Here is an 18887-nt window from a genome sequence, read left to right as displayed (position 1 = left end):
AGTGATATAGGAAGCAAGAGGCTTAACCTATCTGAAACTTGTATCTTGATTAAAATCAAGATAATTCTTATACAATTTTCCTTAATGTGTTGTGAATCAGATGTCTTGTAAACCTTAAAATGCCATATGTTTCTATTACTCTTACTAGTATTAGTATAGAGAAAGGTAGTATGGTTCATTGTCTAAAGGGCCAGCCTTAAAGCCAGAATGACCTGGATTCAAGTCCTGCCTTTGACACATGCTGGCTATGTGATCCTGGGCAAGTTATTTTGCCTTTCAGTACTTTAAGCAATTCTCCAAGTTGCAGAGAAAGTGCCAAGTTTCATTGACAGAGTGAGTTTCCTCCACTCAGAGCTCCCTATAGTAAGATACAGGTTTTTAGACTTTGACCCTATTATTGGTAGGGTCTGCCAAAATTTGTGCTCTGAGAACTCAGCTTCTTGCAACTGGAGTTTTGGAGTTGAGGGAATTAAATTTCTTTACCTTTCCAGTTAGTGAGCTGAGATTCTTCATTGATTAATAAATTTTGTAAATATATTCACTAGGGCCTTTTAAGTTTTTTTTTTTGTTTTGTTTTAGACAATTTTAATGACAAATGAAAAAGACCAGTTGGTTAAGAGAAATGTTTGAGAAAAGTAAGAGGAATCCTTTAGCTGAATGGTTTTTAAGCAATAGAAAGTCATCAGTACCACCCTTACCAGGATTCTTTTTCTTTATCATATATATTTTAGCAAAATGTGAGAGAAAAAGAAATCTTCAGAGCAAATATTTAGTAGAAGTCACAAAGGTTGGCAATAAGCCATGCTTGGTGTAGTAGAAAGAGTCTGTTCTAGAAGTTAGGAAACCTGTGTTCTAGTCTTATACCTAACAATTTTGTTATCTTGGGTTGAGACAACTTTTCTTCACCTCTGTTTATGTATCTGTAAGTGGATATATTGCAACTGTTAAAATGCTTTTAAAAGAGTTCTGCATACATTATCTCATTTGATTCTCCTAAGAGGATCTGTAGCAATTATTTCCTTTTTACAGACAAGATAGTGAAGACTCAGGGAGGCAAGTGACTTGCCCGTGGTCAGACAGCTACTAAGTTTCAGAAATGACATTTCAATTCTAGTCTTCCCGAATCCAAGTCCAGCATTCTATCCACCTTAATTCTAATTAATTCTTAATTCCAGTCTACTTTAAGATTTACCAAGTACCCTCACTTGATCTTTCCAGCAAGTTGTGAGTTAGAGACCATTATAACCACTTTACAAATGAGGAGATAAGCTCATTCAATGATACTTATAATCATATAGCTAGCATTAGAGGTAGGACTTCAGTGCCAATCTCCATGTACTTGAAGTCAAGTAAGCATTTATTAAGCATCTTCTTTGTGACAAGCACTGTTAGACTCTAGAGACACAAAAACAAAAATGAAAATCTGCCCTCAAGTACCTTACATCCCATGATGAGGAAGATTGGAGAGGGTGGAGGGACATGTACATATAGTGGATACAAATCATACAAAGGTAATTCTTTTGGGGTGGTGGTGGAGGAAGGCACTAGCATCTGGGTTTGATCAGTAAGGTTTTCATGTAGGAAGTGGCATTTGAGAGAAGTAATTATTCTAAGAAGTGGACGTGAATAGAGAATACATTCCAGTTATAGAGATAACTTTCAAAAGCATAGATACTAAATGGAATGTTATGTATGAAGGTTAGTTTGGACAGTAGAGTGTGTGAAGAAGACTAATGGAGAATGGTAGGTTGGAACTAGATTGTGAAAGACTTTAAATGGCAAACAGAAGAATGCACTTTATTCTAGAGATAATGGGAAATCACGAACCTCTAGAACAGGGAAGTAATGTTAGAATGGTTTTAGGAATGTCTCTTTGATATCTGTATGGAAGATGGATTTGAAAGGGAAGAGGCTTGAGGCAAGGGTGTCATTTGGAAAGTTATTTTAATAATCCAGGTGATCAAGTGAAGAGGGTTTGAACTATGCTGGTAGCTGTATGAGGAAACAGAAGTGGATGGATATGAGAGAAGTCGAATCAATGAGACTTGCCCACTGTCTTGTTGCTGAAGATATGGGGATGAATGAAAGAGAAGAGGTAAGGATGGATCTCAGGTTATGACCATGGGTGATAAGGGTCAATGGTACTCTTCAGTAGGGCAATAGGGAAGAGTTATGCATTTTTGGAGGGAAATAATAAATTATACTTTGGATAGGCTGTGTTTGAGATGCCTGCAAGATATCCATGGGAAAGAGTCAATATGAAGTTGGTGATATGGACTGAAACTCAAGAGAGGGAAGGTCTAGATATATAGGTCTGGGAGGATTTGTAACATGATAACTGAAGTCATAGGAAGTAGTGAGATCGTCAAAACAAAGAGCATGGAGAGAGGAAGAAGGAACAAGCCTTGGGGATGAGCAATGATTAATGAACGATTAAAGGAGACTGAAGAAAGTTCAGATAGGTAGGAGAAGAATTTCTGCAAGTGTCCAGTTTCAAGAAAACCTAGAGAAAATCGAATATCTATGAGATGTGGTTAACAGTGTTAAAATGCTACAGAGAGGTCAAGGATGAGATGAGAAAAGGCCTTCAGGTTGTCTGCCCACTATGTGTTTTTGTAGTGTTTGAGAGCTAAGAATGTTTTTTTACATCTTTAAATAAAGTTTTTTGAGGGCTTAAAAATGTATAAGTCATTCTTAGCTCATGTTCTGTATAAAATCAAACTGTGTGGGCTGGATTTGACTCTCAAGCTGTAGTTTGCCATTCCCATCTATGCTGACTCTGCAAAGTGAGGGGAGTGGTTAATACTTTGCATGATATAGAAGGAAGTATAAAAAGTCTTTGATAGACTACAATGATGAGCCATGTCTAAGTAAATGAAATTTAGTAGAGTTAAATATAAACTTTTCACTTAGGTTTTTAAAAAAATCAACTTTGTACAAGTACAAATTGGGGAAGATAATTAAATTTTGTATAAAAATAACTTCAGGGACTTAGTGGTTTGTGAGTTTAGTAAGAATCAACAGTGTGATGTAACAGCCAAGAAAGCAAATTAATAAAGACTTAATTGTCTATGAAGGGAATTCTGCTACGTTCCACTGTGGTCAGACTGCATCTAGAATATGTTTGGTTCTAGACATCACATTGTTAGAAGGGCATTAACATGCTTAGCAATGTTCAGAGGAGGACTAGTGTCAAGGGTCTTGAATCCTTGCCATACAATAAGGATTTATAGAAAGAACTAAGATTATTATGTTTGGAGAAGTGAAGATTTAGAGAGGATAAGAATGTCTTCAGGTGATTTAAGATTTAAAGTGTTATGTGGAAGAGGAATTATTTTTATTCTGTTTGACTCCAGAGGATTGGATTAAGATCAGTGGGTTCTAGATTAAATTTCAACATGATAGGCAGATAGGCTTTTGAACAAGGAGACCTACTGAAAAATGAAATGAGCTCCCTCAGGAAGTAATAGTTTTTAATTACTGGAGGTCTTTAAAAAAAAGCCAAGTGATCACTTGTATTGTAGACTGTTTCAGGAATGGGTTTGACCAAGTGACCAGTTAAATAAATTCTTTCCAAATTGAAAATGACAAACAGGATCTTGAAAATGTCATTTGGGAGTGTAGAGTTTGAGAGACACAAATACAATTTGAATTCTACTATAAAGGACTGACTCTCTGATACTGAATTCTATTCTATGTTATCATATTCTCTCTACTTATTCCCATTTCTTTCCCCACCCACTAATTTTTGGATATGGACTACTAGAACACAAGTTGATAAAAGTGTGGGCAATCTATATATGTCAACTAGGAATCTGCAGGTATTTTAACAGTGTTTCAGCATCAAGGGCTATTAAGATTAATGTATTTCAATTTACAATCTGATTTGACAAATGATCCATAAATCTTTAGATCTTTATATGTTGGTTTCCTGATCTACAGTTCTGCATCATCAATTACCTTTTGGACATCTTAAACTTTATGTCCTGTAGACATTACCCATAAACCTACCCCCTTTTCCCGTCTCCCTTACTATGATCAAGGGTAGCAGCATTCTTCTAGTAACCTAGGCTACTAAATTCAGTGTCATCCTCTCCTCATAATTCTTACCCCATTTATCCAATATGTTGCAAAATCTTGTCATTTCTATTTTCAAAGCACCTCTGGTATATTCCCCTTTCTGTCCACTCACACAGCTACCAACCTTTTTGAGGTTCTTATCTTTTCCTGCCTTGTCTATGACAACTTTCTAATTGGTTTTCCTGCCTGAAGTCTCCTTTCCTTTCCAGTCAAGTACACTCTACTCCCCTCCATTTATTCCACAGTCCAGTTATGTTGGCCTCATAAAAACACTCCATCTTTAGGCCTTTTTAGCCTTTCAGGCTGTCCCCCATGCCTGAAATATTTTTCCTCTTTATGTTGTTTTCCTGACTTCTTTCAAGACTCAGTTCAAATCCAATTTTCTCTAGAAGTCTTTTCCCAACACTATACCCAGTGCCTTCTCCTCTGAGATCATTTTCATCTATTCTGTATATACCTTATCATCCTTTTTTCCCCTCCAGGTGCTTAACAGTGTTTATCATGGAGTAGGTGCTAAATAAATGTTTGTTGATTGTTATCATTCCACCCCCCCCCCGAAAAAAACCCCCAACAACTTCACAACCCATCAAATTTTGTTAACTCAACAAACCAGGCTGCTCAATTTCTCAGGACCAGTATTAATTTATGGATTCAGGGATCTTTAGAATCTTAAGGGGTCAGGCAGGAAATCAAACATTCCATACTAAAGCATTGTCACTTTAAAGAGCCTTCTTAGTTTTGCCTTGCTTTGGGGGCACTGAATACTTTCCATATTTCAAAATATTAATGTTTCTATTATAGTTAAGCTTTTCAATAAATTCATTATTTCTTTTTGTGTGTTGTCCCTCTATCAAGGTGGATCACAGACTCTTCTATTCCATTCATAATGGACTGCATTCATGAACTGGTATTCAAACGAATCCACTTGTTAGACAGCCTTTTTGTGGTGAGTCTTTCAGTTTAGGTTGGTTTTTGAAAAGCTGATGCATAATTTATTTCTATAAAGAAAAGAACACTGAATTTGGTATTAAACACTGGTTTAAAATTCTAAATCTGCTGCTTTTATCTGACCTGTGTGACCATGGCTTCATTGCTTAACCTCTCTGAACTTCCAGTTCCCTGTCTAAAACACAGTCAGGACTAGATGACCTCTATGGTTCATTCTAGCTCTAAATGTTATTATGTAATGAATGATGGTGGAACATTTCCACAGGCCCTGTGGAGCATATAGAACCTCGTCAGACATCAAAGATATCAAAGTCACCCACTGCATCTCCTGCCCTGCCCAGTAGTCTTGACTTTTGTTCTGCCACTGGACTCCAATGACTCGAAAAGAAAGTGAGGCTGCTGACTGTGCAATTTTGCCTCCCTTAAATACAATTTATGAGCAAATCAAGACATCACCCTGTGACGTCACTGGTCCTCTTTGAAAATGAAGTATGAACAATAACAACAGGTTTTAATGACCTAGAAGCACCAGAATACTATTTCTATAAACTAGAGTCAGTGTAGTGGTTCAAGTGTGCTAGATTATCAAATGAACTCCCAATTTCAAAATGCAACAAAAAAGCACAGAACTCTCATAATACTCTTCTACTTACTCTCATTGATGCTTTTTTGTTAAATGACGAACCTTATACATGTTGTTTGATTGAATATATTGAGAGATAGAAATTTTTTGAAGATATTAGTGACACCAGCCCAGCTACAGGGAATTGTACGATCTTGATTTTTGGGGTGTTGTGAATGATAAGCTTTTTTTTTTTGCTTTTTGCAGGGCAATTGGGGTTAAGTGACTTGTCCAAGCCCCCATGGCTAGTTTTTGTGTTAAGTGCCTGAGGTCAGATTTGAAATCAGGTCCTCCTGACTCCAGGGCCGGTGCTCTATTCACTGTGCCACCTAGCCACCCCTAAGCTTATTTTATTTTTAAAGCTTGAGGGAAGAAAATGTTTCTTTGAAGGGTATATACAACAGTCTTTTTGGAGGCCTATTTTAAAACATTTAAATTGATTTCTAACCAACATGAATCAGTTTTCATAGTCTCATTGTGTAATGTGGAAAGCACAGTATAGCATAGCAACTCTGCTGGGGTTGTGCCTAAAAACGTCTCATGTTTGCTTTCCTATCACTGTGCTCTGAGGGGCCTGAGAAATATGACTCTAAAGTCAGAAAGCCTTCCTGATATAATTAAATATGTCTACCATATGCACAGAAGACAGAATATTTAATACTTAGAGATTTTGTGTAAATAATCGACTTTGCTCATGTATGTCAAATAAACTTAATCTAAATATGTTAAAAAATCTGCAGAAAATAGAATTGCTAATGAAGTCTGATCCACTTTTTTAGATAGGATTCAGAGATAGAACACTTAGAGACTTAATTGACTTTAAAAAAGAGGTGCATAGGACATCTTCTAATCCAATTTGTAGTTGCCCCAAACATTTTCTCTTTTGGTAGTTAAATCCAAATTCCTCATAACACTATAGTTTCTTAGATTATAATGATAGAATCTAAAATGCTGGTCTAGTGAGGGAAGGTATATCATGAGGAGATTAAGAGACTGGGAAAGTTTGGAGCAAAATAAAGGACACCTCAATGTGAAGAAAAGAGAAAGAGAAAGAGAAAGGTTGTGAAGGTTGTGACTGTGTCAGATGTCTGTGGGAGAGACACTGTGTGTGACAGGGTGTAGACTAGAGTATATGTATATGTATGTGTGTGTATATATATATATATATATATATATATATATATATGTATGTATATACATGTACGTGTGTATATATCCTAAGGGTGAGAATGGAGAGAATGGAGATTTTATGTATGTCAGAATCTGTGCATGTGTGTGCATGTGCATATACGTGTGTGTGTGTGTGTGTGTGTGTGTGTGTGTGTGTGTGTGTAAGAGACAGAGACAGAGAGATAGGAGATTAGGACTAAAAGGGAGAGAAGAGGGAGGAGAGACACAAATTTCCTATCAGGATGATGAAATTTGAGTGTTTTTCTTGAGCAGTGTTAGTCCCCTATTAGCTTTGGTTTGGAGCTCCAGTGACTTCTCCCTTTCTCTTCTTGCTCCCTGCCTCAATCTATCCCCTTACCTCCTACACTCTCACCCTCAGTAGCTTTCTTCCATCTTCTACCCTGACCATAGATGTTTTCTCATGAAAATCCTGTTTCTATCTGGTGGAACACTAGATTCAGCACAATGCAGAATGGGAAATGCTGTATTAGAAATATGTATAGTATAGATCGTTAGAAATGAATTCCACACAGTGATATAACATTTCATTGTATATTTACATGTATGGGGGGGCAAGGAAATAGTTACAATTCACTCTTCATTCTGATAGAAATTAAACAACTCATTGTTGCAAACAAATTATGTTCATTTTCCTTAAATGTATCCCATGGCTCAAGTGTTGATGCCACCTCCAGAACACAGAGTTTCATCTAAACATTTTCACTGGCAGTTTTTCTGAGTTCAGTTAAAAAAGTGTGTGTGTGTGTGTGTGTGTGTGTGTGTGTGTGTTTCCTTCATCCAGTCCCAGGGGCAGAATACATATTCCAGCTCTGAAGCCTCATAATCCAGAGTAATTGTTTACTGAGAATTGTCAAGCTCACTGAGATGTGTCTTGACAATTTGATGGCATGTTCAGGTGCTTTTTTGACAGACGCTACTGTTTTCTTGGCAAGTGGAGCCCACTCCAGCCACTGATAGGTAAAGCTTTCCATCTGGGCACACACAGATTTCATAGAGTCTCTGAGGGCTGCCAGGGTGGCCCCGAGTCCCCTGAACCAATTTAGGCAGACACACGGTGGCAGCGTCCAACACAAGCTGTATGGGAGAAAACAATAGATGTGAAAGTTAGTGTAATAATGAAATGTAATAATGAAACATAGTCATAGTAAAATGAATGAATGTGTAAAGGAAGGAGACTGCAATTGCTGATGAATTTTTAAACATCTTTTAAGGTCCTACTATGTGCCAGATACTGTACTAAGCTCTGGGAATAAAATACAAGGAAGACCTTAATTGACAGCACCTCCCCTCAAGAACTAGTAGTAGTATTTGGCTTGAATCTAGTTAAATAATCCTCTGTTAAACTGATTTCTACTCAGCTCTATCTTCTGTCCCTTTTATATCCAGGAGAGAATTAAAGCTCTCCCACCTCTCCCCACTTCTGTTGATTGGAACTTCCCCTTGGCCACTAAGCTTAGTCAGTTTTGAGAATTATCCATTCAGCTCCCTCTGACAACATCTGATGATGTCAGTGTTATAAAGACTAGGGAAGGTCTGCTTGTGTCCAAGCTTCTTTTGGTTTGCAGGAGATGAAAAGCACTGGGAAAGACAGAGTTGCTAGAGCTGTTGATAGAGGGTTCTGCCTCTGCTCATTGGGTTTCCTGTATAGGGAAGAAAGCGCATATTTGGAGTAGTTGCATGGAAAAGAGGTGTTTGACTCACCGTCTTTGGGTGGCATATGGTAGATAACACTCCCAAGGGCAGGTGAACCAGAATTAAATGTAATTGGGAAATACTTAAAAAAATTAATGAAAGTACAATAAAAATAGATAATTTTAACATGTGGTTTTCTAAGTCAATATGTAGCCCTTAGGGATCGATATGTATAATTCAGTAGCTGCTATTTTTTAGTCTGACACTGCTGGTTTAGAAAAAAGGTTCCAGTGCCCACACTATATCCAAACACACTGATCTAAGAAAGGCTCTGAGAGTCAGGCTTCTGAAGTACACTTCTCAATTCAGAAAACTTTCCTGGGAACAACAGAATTCAATGTCTAGTTGGTTTCATTATACAAGTACAAAGAAATACTTCCAGTGGAGTAAAAAATATTTTTAAATGAAATACATTTAAAAATATCTTTCTCAGGCACATTGGCATCATTAGGACTCATTGGCTTGTATTTCTTCTAATTAGGGTCATATGTAAGTAGGAAGCACATTCAAGGCTTTGATTAGTAATTACACCCTTCTAGCACACATAGGTGCCTGATGAATGCTTTTTGCTAACAACCAGGATGAGAATAAGGAAAATGCATTTTTCTCAACCTGATCTTTGAAGTGCATTGTTTCTAAGTATAATACAAATATTTCTGGTTTTGTTTTCAATTTTTTTTTTCTGCTGGTAAAGTCGGTAAGCACTGGATTGGGATGCAGGAAACCTAGACTCAAGAATCATTCTATTTCCCTTCTGTCAGACTAGGTTTTCCCATTTGTAAAGCAGGAAAAATAGCATTTGTACTAACTCTATCAAAGGGTGGTTATGAGGAAAGTGCTTTGTAAACTGTATGTCACAAGTGCAAACTGTTACTATTATTATTATAATATAGGATGATGGAACTAGAAAGGAATTCCAAAGATCTTATTGAGGCAGGGCAAATGCTCAAAGTGATGATGATGATAGCTAGAATTTATATAGTGCTTCAAGGTTTGCAAAGTTTTTACAAATATCTCATTTTATCTTCACAACAATCTGGGGATGCTATTAACTCCATTCTACAGATGAAGGAACTGTAGCAGACAGAAGTTAAGTGCATTTGTTGTGTTTTACATTTTCTTGCCATCTGTAAACCTGTCAGACTGTAATCTCCATGAGGATAAGGATGCTGGTGTGGTGGAAATAGTGCTGAACTTGGCTGTGATTCCAGATTCTTATTTACTTGCCAGGTATCTAAACCTTTCTAACTTTCCGTCCCCTTATCTTTAAAGTGGGGATGATGAGAATTGCACTATCTATCTCAGGGAGTTGTGAGGAAAGTACTTATTAGATGTCAAAGTGCTATAGAAATGTGCATTATGAAGACCTTTTATCTCCACCAGTACCCAGCACAGAGGGTTCTACACACCATTGGTGCTTGAGACATGGCGACAGAGAGAATCACTGTTCTAGAATACCTTGGAGATAATAATGAAGACTGTTTGGGCAGATCAGGAGGAGAGTCTCCCTGTCTATGTTTAGAGTAGGTCTGTTCCTCCATCTTCCAAAACATGTCACTGAGTTCATTGTAATGACAAGCTTAATGGTTCCAGCCCATTCTTTCTCTGATTGGCTATTCCCATATTTAATACATTAAGTTTGTATAATGATTTACTTTGCAAAATGCTCTCATATCCATCATTCCATTTGAAGGCAAGTTGGATTGACAGTTGATAGGAGAGGTTATGGAGACTCTGAAAGGTTAAGTGATTTGCCTAATTTTGCCCACAGATTGGGGGCAATTAGATGGCACACTGGATAGACTTCCAGGTCTGGAGTCAAGAAGACTCATCTTTCTGAGTTCAAATCTGGCCATAGACTCTTAGTAGCTGGGATCCTGGGAAAATCCTGGGCAAATCACTGATCCCTGTTTATCTCAGTTCCCTCATCTGTAAAATGAACTGCAGAAGGAAATAACAAACCATTCCAGTACCTTTGCCAAGAAAACTGCAAATGGGGTCACGAAGAGTTGGACACAATTGGAAAATGACTGAACAACAACAACAAAACCCACAGATTAATGACAGAGAGGGGGAGCATATCACAATGAATAAAGAGTTGGCCCAAAAGTGAGGAAGGCCTGGGTTCAAGTCTCACCTCTGACACATACTAGTTGAGTGACCCTTAGCAAATCACTAACCTCTCAAAGCCAGGTTAAAACTCTTAAGTTGTAGAAAGGTTTCTACCTAGTCTGCATTGGTTGAGGAAGTTCTTCACTAGGAATACCCTATACTGAAGAAACCATAGGTTTAATAAAAATATGCACACATATGCATTAAGAGACACATCCAGAGACTGGACTTGTGTGCATGCAATTTTTTTTTCATTTATCCAAGTCACTGATAAAAATGTTGACCATCAAGGCCTAAGGAACAGATTCCTTGGGCACTCCATTAGAGACACTGATTCAAGTTGGCAACAGTCTCTGAATGACTACTTTTGGGGGCTCAGATATTAAAAAAAATTCCAATGGCATGCTTTGTTAATTTTTCCTGATAATATTAAGGTCAGAACTATGGCTAGAGATTAAGAAAGCTGTCCAGAAAGACAGGCCAACTCAAATGAGACAGAATTTAAAAGGGATAAATGTAAAGTTCTATATTTGTGTTCAAAAAGTCAATTTTATAAATATAGAGTGGTGGGAGTAGGACTTCGTTAAAAAAACATTTCCTCTGTAAAAGATTTGACTGTTTTAGTGTCTTTCAAGGTCAGAATGAGTCAACAGTTTGGCTGAGCATCCAAAGAGGACAGTGTAAAACTCCCTGAGGTCTGAGACTTGTCTTTGTATATCTAGTGTCAGTGCCTCATCTGGTACATGGAGGTACTTAATTTATACTTCTTGATCAGTTGATTGATTAAAACAAGTTAATATTATCTTAGGCTGCACTGAGAGTTATAAGTAATCAGATTGAAGGAAAAATATAATTTTTCTATATTCTACCCTGATGAGACATCATCTAGGATATCATATAAGGGAAAAGACATAGACTATATGTAGTGTGTCCAAAAATGCTCCTGGGATAGTGCAGGAGGTAGGGAGTAATTGAAATAATTTGGGATGTTTAGTTTAGAGAAAAGGTTAATTTGAGGAGATATGAGAGGTGTCCTTAAGTATTTATAGGTCTATCATATGGAAGAGGGATTAGCATTGTTCAGTTTGACCCCATAAGACAAAATTATAAGTAGTGATTTGACTCTTTGCATGGATAACTGCTGGACAGACAGGTCTAATATATCCATCTCTAGTCTCTCTTCTAAGCCCCAATTCTGCATTACTAACTGTAAAACAAACATTTTCAACTAGATGTCTTGTAGACATCTCACACTCATCATAAACTCTAAAATAGAGTTCATTGTCTTTCTCCCTAAATCCACATCTATATGGGTTTAGTACCTCAGAGTTACAATCAATATGTCTCTCTACTTCCCTGAAATATTAGATAAGTTTGAAAGTCTTACTGATTCTGTCTCCTTAATATCTATAGTATACACATTCCCTTCTTTCCACTTGTATAGCTATCACTCTAGTTCAGGCCCCTCACACTCTTACCTGGACTACTGTCACAGCCTCCTCATTGGTCTCCCTGACTCAAACCTCTCCTCTCTCCAATCCATTCTCCAGACAGCTGTCAAAGTTGATTTTCCTAAAGCACAAGTCTGACTGTCACCCTCCTGCTCAACAAACCCATGGGTTTTAGGGTTACATAAACCTCTGCAATTTGACTTTTTATGCCCCTTATAACCTGGTTCCAAACTATATCTCCAGCCTTATGTAATTCTCCTTTATGAACTTGTCTTCTTGCTGTTCTTTACACACAAAGTCACATTTTTCAGCCCCATGCCTTCACACAATTTGTGCACCACCCCAAGAATGCATAATTCACAGAATCCCTAGTTCATCAATCCCATAATTCACAGAATCTGACAGTGCTCAGTTTAAACACCATCTCCTACATGAGAGTATCCTTTTCTGTTCTCTCACTCCTAGCTGCTGGTACCTCTCCCCTCCCCAAATTCCCTGGTTTTTATTTTGTATATGGCAAAAGTACATATAGTCTCCCTGCTATAATGTAAGCTCTTCAGGAGTAGGGACTACTTCAGGAGTAGGGACTTCGTGAGTAGGGACTTTGACTGACTGACTGAAATTGCAAAAAGGCCTCTGTAGACTTGATGTAAAGTGGGACTTCCTTTTGATAAGAATAATCCATAAGTGGAATCGGCCATCTAAGAAGGGAACAGATTGAAATTCTTTTAAGTAGTGGCTGTATGGCTCTTTGTTGTTGATATTGCAACAGGTATTCTTTTTAAGGTGTAAACCTGACTCCATGGCCTCTGGGGTCTTTTCCAACTGTGGCATTCTATACAGTACTTCCATTTGTCTACTGTTCATTATGAGGTCAACATATCTACTTTTTTTTTTTTTAACAAAGTGAGTAGGTATAATTAATAGCAGCTGAAGAAATAGCATTCTCCACTGACAGTGCATTATTTATCTTTTCACTTCTTAAGATGTTAAGCTGTCAGTTTAATTCTGCAAACTTTCATTAAAGGCCTATTGTATGCACTGAACTGTGCTGGGCACTCTGGGTTCTTTGTTTTGTTTTTGGTTTTGTTTTGCTTTTTGGAGGGCAATTGGGGTTGTGACTTGCCCAAGGTCACACAGCTAGTAAGTGTGTCAAGTATCTGAGGCCAGATTTGAATTCAGGTCCTCCTAACTCGAGGGCCCGTGCTCTATTCACTGTACACCTAGCCACCCCTCTGCTTCTGTTTTTAAGGAGATTGTAGTCTAGCAGAGGGAGCAGAAGAAGAGGGAGAAGATACAGAAAAGTATAATACAAATTATTATACAATAAGGTCATGGGATAGGTATAAATGACTCTTGGAAGAAGGGATCACGTAGCAGGGTAGACCAGGGGAAGGCTTTATGTAAAAGGTGGCCCTTTAACTGAGTTTTGAAGGAAGGGAAAGATTTTAGTAGGTGGAGATGTGGGAGGAGATCCTTTCATGGGTGTGGAATAGTGTGTGCAAAGACAGAGAGATGGGAAAGGGAAAGACAGAATTAAGGAACAAGAAATAAATCCATTTTGGGTATAATTTGGAGTACATGAAGAGGAGTAGTATATAATCAGAACAGAAAGGTAAGTTACCATCTTGTTGCATTAGGATTATTCTGTCATGCCTATTTTCAACATCACTTACTCTGTATAAATTTTAGTCATTTTCCTTATGAAATAACATACAAAATTAATGTGCTAATCCAAGAAGGCGATTTCTGCTTTGACTGCAGCCTAAATGTAAGTGGTCCATATATATAATAGAGGGCTGCTTTATTTTGCTCACCATCCCATCACTACTGTGTAATTTGATGTCCATTTGAGAAAGAGCTTCAATCTTCCCAGAATTTGCTTTAATATGGACCCCTCTTGGTGCATCCATACTTAGGCTCCTTGTGGGAGATTCCAACCTGAAAGTAGAAAAAAGGGTACTCAGCCAAACACTAGCAAAGCAAAATAAAACAACATCCCAGTAGCATTCATTTTAGTAGGAAATCAATACAATTATTAGCCTGGAAGGTACAATTTAAAAGGTAGCAGGCACCTGGAAAATAGATAAAAGGACATGTTCACAGGTAGCATTGTAAGTCAGGTGTTATATTTTTCTTTTTCATCATGGAGACATGAAGTAGCAATTAGATTAACAGAAGTTCTCTAAAGGTCATACTCAGTTTGAACTCTTACTATTGAAAGAGCAGAATTCCCATATAAATGCCTTATATTTTAGTTGGTGAGAGAAACCACATCCCCGGAGACTGATCAAAAGGCCCACTTATGTTTCCTATTTAAGATTTCAAACTCCTCTTGCTACTAGCACTATTGACATGGGGGAAGTGACGATGCTGATTTATGTCCTGTCTGGTTTGCTCTGGAGCCCTGGTCTGCCTCTTCTGAGTCCTGTAACCATTACTCCACTTCCAAAGCAGAACAAGAATCGGGCAGCCTTGATGGCTTGCCTCATTCTGTGTAGTCACATCCCTCCCTGATGGACAAGGTGCTCAGGTCACCACTGAAGAAGGCTCTTATAGCAGCAAGCACCCCAAGCGTCCTCAGGGTGACTGCCAATACAGGTTCTTGGATCTGCTTTGATAAAGGAAAGCAACTCAAAATGGGTTAAACAAGCTTACTTTAATCAGTCGAACATATGTATCATTTACCTAGTTCAGGGGAAAAAGGTCAGCACCCCGAACTTCAGAATATATAGACAGAATTATCAAGACAGAGAAATAGATCAAGTAGACAGTTTCCAAACTGTCCAAACACTACATCCATACCAAATCAACACCTGGGTTTCAACATCTGGGTTTTTCAAAGCCAGGGGACTCTCAACAAATCACAGAACACTTCTCAAAGTGAGCCCTAAAACAAAGCCTCAAATCAGGGTTTATATAGCCTGCTCCTGGCTCAGAGAATGTAACAACCTTATTGACTCACTGCCCAATCAAAAAGTATCTACTGAAAAACAAGCCTCCCACCCCAGGCTCCAGGTGCACTTTAGCCTAGGGGCAGGGAAGATCTTAAAAATTTACATTCCCATTACAGCTCTGCAAAGCCAGGTACAGATATAATTAAGTAACTATGGCACCACTGTGAGTCAGGAGAGAACTTCCTGATACAATGTACAGGATGCTGAATATGGAAAGGTTCTCCTATCCCTGTCACTTCCACTGTATGAGCCTTTATAGCAAAAATTCTTAACTTGAGAGTCCGTGAACTTGGGTTTTTTTCCTCCAACATTCTGATATCTATATTTCAATGCAATTGGTTTTGTTTGTAAACCTCTGTATTTTATTTTATTTTATTTTATTCATTTAAAAGCTTTATTCTGAGGAAGGGTCCATTGGGCACTCCAGACTACCAAAGAGGTCCAAAACACAAAAAAGATAAGAACTCCCACATTACAGTAATTTAAAATCAAGGTCAATAATCTTTTATCCAGTAGTTTGGAAAAGCTTTGGAAAACCCTTTGCTTTTGATTGCCTAAATTCAGACAAAATCAGACCTGGATCCAGTAGCAGAGGAAATTAGTCCTAAGGACAGAGTGTGATTCTTTCAATACTGATACTCCTTGTAAGTATAGGCACAAAATCTTACAGGCACATGCATACATACACACACACATGCATACACATACACACATGCATACACACACACACACCACAGAGCAGGTTTACTAATAATTTAAAATCACAATTAGTCTCCTGAAACATCAATATTTCTAAGATATTTAAAGGGTATTAAAATCAAATAAGTTTTGTTTCTACAAAACAATAATATTTCAGCATAAAATTCAACCTGGTTGTTCTCGCATTTATACCACATAAAACATCATTTCCAGTAATGATACATAGATCATAAATAAATTCCCTGTAAGACACAGAGGAAGATTGAAGTATGTAAATGCAGGCTGCCCAAGAGGAACTTTTAGAATTAGTGTCTACCAAGCAGTGAAAACACATTGTACAGTCTTATTTTAATATTGAATAATGCCACATTATTCCATTCCTTTGGCATATGAAACCAGATCAAAAAGGTCATGTGGGAACACTCTTGTAAAAATGTTCTTAGTTAAAATGCAAAACCATGTTTGGAAAAAAAAGACAGATCTTCAAGAAAACTAGGGAACATATCGGATGTTCATTTCAATATAAGAGTTGCGGCCTCTCAGTTTTAGATAATTCTCTGTTTGGATAGTTTTTAGCTGGCAGGAATTACAGAGCCAGATGCACAGGCCAGATCACTTTGGAAGAATACACAGACAGATGCACACATTGTAAATTTATTTGACTTGGTTTTAGATTTTTAATGAGATAGTGTTTACTTTGAAATTGTGCTCTCAATTTACCCAAAATCCTTGCAATCCCCTGGGATTGAAATAAAAATGGGCATGTTAGAGATGCAGGAAAGGCAAATATTAAATAAAAGCCTGAGATCAATCACATATAGGCGAGCATGTGGGAATTACTGCATGGCATTGCCACCAGATGGCGTAATGTGACCACCTGAAACCTGTTCCATCTCCTAGACTTGCCATCTCAGGGATTTGAGAAAGAGAAGCTTTAATAATTTAACTACAGTATTGTCACTTTCATAATATGAGAAAGGAAGGGGGCAGAGGTAGGAGAGGGAAGAGAAGGAGGGAGAAAGAAACGGAGAAATTGAAAAAAATCGTACATAAAGTTGTTTATTGTTGTCTTTTAGTTGTGTCTGAGTCTTTGTGACCTCATCTCCAGTTTTCTTGGTAAAGATACTGGAGTGGTTTGCCATTTCCTTCTCCAGATCATTTTACAGATGAGGAAACTGAGGCAAAGAGGGTTTTGCCCAGGGTCACACAGCCAGGAAGTATCTAAGGCTAGATTTGAACTCATGAAGAGGAGCTATCCTGACTCCAGGCCTGGCACTCTATCCATTGTGCCACCTACTTGAACCAGCAAATAATTCATTTAAACAAAAAAATTGTCATATGTTCTTTGAGCCTCAGTTTTCTCATTGGCATGTTGAGGAGACTGAATAGAGATTCCCTGAGGTTCTATGAAGTTAGATTTAGATTTTGGTCCTTGCAAAATGATTCAGTTACTGCTATCCTGAAAATAATTAATTATAATGATAATAGCTAACATTTGCATAATGCTTTAAGGTTTGCACGGTGCTTTATGTATGTTAACTTATTTGATTCTCACAAAAGCCCTGTGAGGTAGGTGCTATTATTATCACCGTTTTACAGATGAGGAAACAAGCTGAGAGGAGTTAAGTGCCTTGCCCAGGATCACACAGCTGGTGTCTGAGGCAGGATTCAAGATTGGGCCTATATAATCTACTACCTAGCTTGCCCAAAATAAACACTTGTACTATTTGATGATTTTCACAGTCAAATCAAAGTAATCATAAAGTTGAAGCAACTGTAATATTCCCTTCTCAAAATTCTCAAACTTTTCTCTGAGAAGCACAGTCACAACTAAGGCAGCTGTCACATTTGTGCTGGTGAAGATGATGTTAAAGCTGTACCATGAGACCACCCACTTCTTTTTTTAATAGGATATGTATGTACATGCCTATGTATATATGTATTAGAAGAGTATCTTGCCTTGGGAAGGATAAATTAAGAGAGAAGCCATACAATTTGGTTAACTTGTTGGTACTCTCAGGAAATTTCAACCCCAAATCAAAAAGACCAAAAATATTCAGAAGAAAACACCACGTAAAACCCAGCATTCATTAAACACTTCCTGTAAAGTACTCTACTAGGCACTGAAGGAGATAGAGCTGATTAATCAATAAACTAGCATTTATTAAGTGCCTTCTCTGTGCCGAATAGAGAAACTGGGGATACAGAAGCAAAAACTAAATACTGACTGCCCTGAAGGATCTTACATTCAATCAAGAATTCAATTCAAATATTTGATTAAGAGAAATGACATATGCACAGATTCCTGGAGGAATGAGGAAAGGCCTTGCATTGGAGGTGGCAGCTGAGTTGAATCTTAAATGAAGTAAGGGATAGCAAAGGCTTTGCACAGGGACAATCTGTGTAAAGGTAAGACTACAGGCAGTGGAATGTCATGTGGGAGGAACAGCAAGTGGGCAAGTTTGGCTGAACAGTAGAGCACATGAAAGGGAAGAAGTAATGGGTACTGAGCCTTGAGAGGTAGGCAGCAACCAAGAAAGAGAAATAAGTGCCTGGAAAGTGGGCTGGATCCAGATTGTGGAGGGCTTTAAATTCCAGAGAGGATACTGATACTAAGTAAGGGACCCCTGTCCTCATGGAGCTCATTATGTTGTAAAGAGATATGACACACAAATGACTAAAATTCTAACTATACGTATGAATTTATTACATAAAAGTGCATAGGAGAGGTGAGTGTAAAATGCTGTAGAAATATAAGGGAGAAGGATAATTACTGACAAATGGAATCAGAAAGAAGAAAGCATTTAAGATGGCCTTTAAAAAATGGTGAAAGTGGTAACAAATGGAGAACAGGTGAGGGATTTCTAAATACAGGGAAACAGCTGTTACAAAAGATGGAGGTTAGGAAAGAGAGCATTCCAGGTACAGGACAAAATCAGAGTATTATCTTAGATGGAAAACACTGCTAGAGACAAAACAAGTATCTCATAATAATCCAAAGGGAACCTTTGTAGAATATTCACCCCTGCACTGTGCTAAACTTCCGGGTTTTGAACCACTGTTATGAACTCCTAAGAAACTGATATCCTATTTCCTTCCAAGTGGGTAGGAATTTAACAGGTGGTACCAGTGTAT

At 37.8% G+C, this 18887-nt stretch overlaps 1 protein-coding gene across 3 annotated transcripts in view; it reads right to left on the bottom strand.

Annotated features, from left to right (window-relative positions):
- Window positions 1-7358: 7358 nt before the first annotated feature.
- Window positions 7359-18887, bottom strand: part of SGCG (sarcoglycan gamma) — a 313430-nt gene continuing 301901 nt past the window's right edge. For all 3 annotated transcript variants that reach the window (XM_069080733.1, XM_069080731.1, XM_069080732.1), the window contains exons 7-8: window positions 13914-14037; window positions 7359-7915 (exon numbers count right to left, since the gene is read on the bottom strand). In XM_069080733.1, coding sequence (XP_068936834.1) covers window positions 7733-7915; window positions 13914-14037 — 307 coding nt within the window. In that variant the 3' untranslated portion in view covers window positions 7359-7732. The remainder of the gene's footprint in view (window positions 7916-13913; window positions 14038-18887) is intronic.

This window comes from Petaurus breviceps, unplaced genomic scaffold (genome assembly GCF_028583685.1).
Source record: "Petaurus breviceps papuanus isolate PSGF00001 unplaced genomic scaffold, PetGlider_PUasm1.0 91133, whole genome shotgun sequence".
Taxonomy (NCBI): Eukaryota; Metazoa; Chordata; class Mammalia; order Diprotodontia; family Petauridae; genus Petaurus; species Petaurus breviceps.
This window is presented reverse-complemented; position numbering and strand designations above follow the sequence as displayed.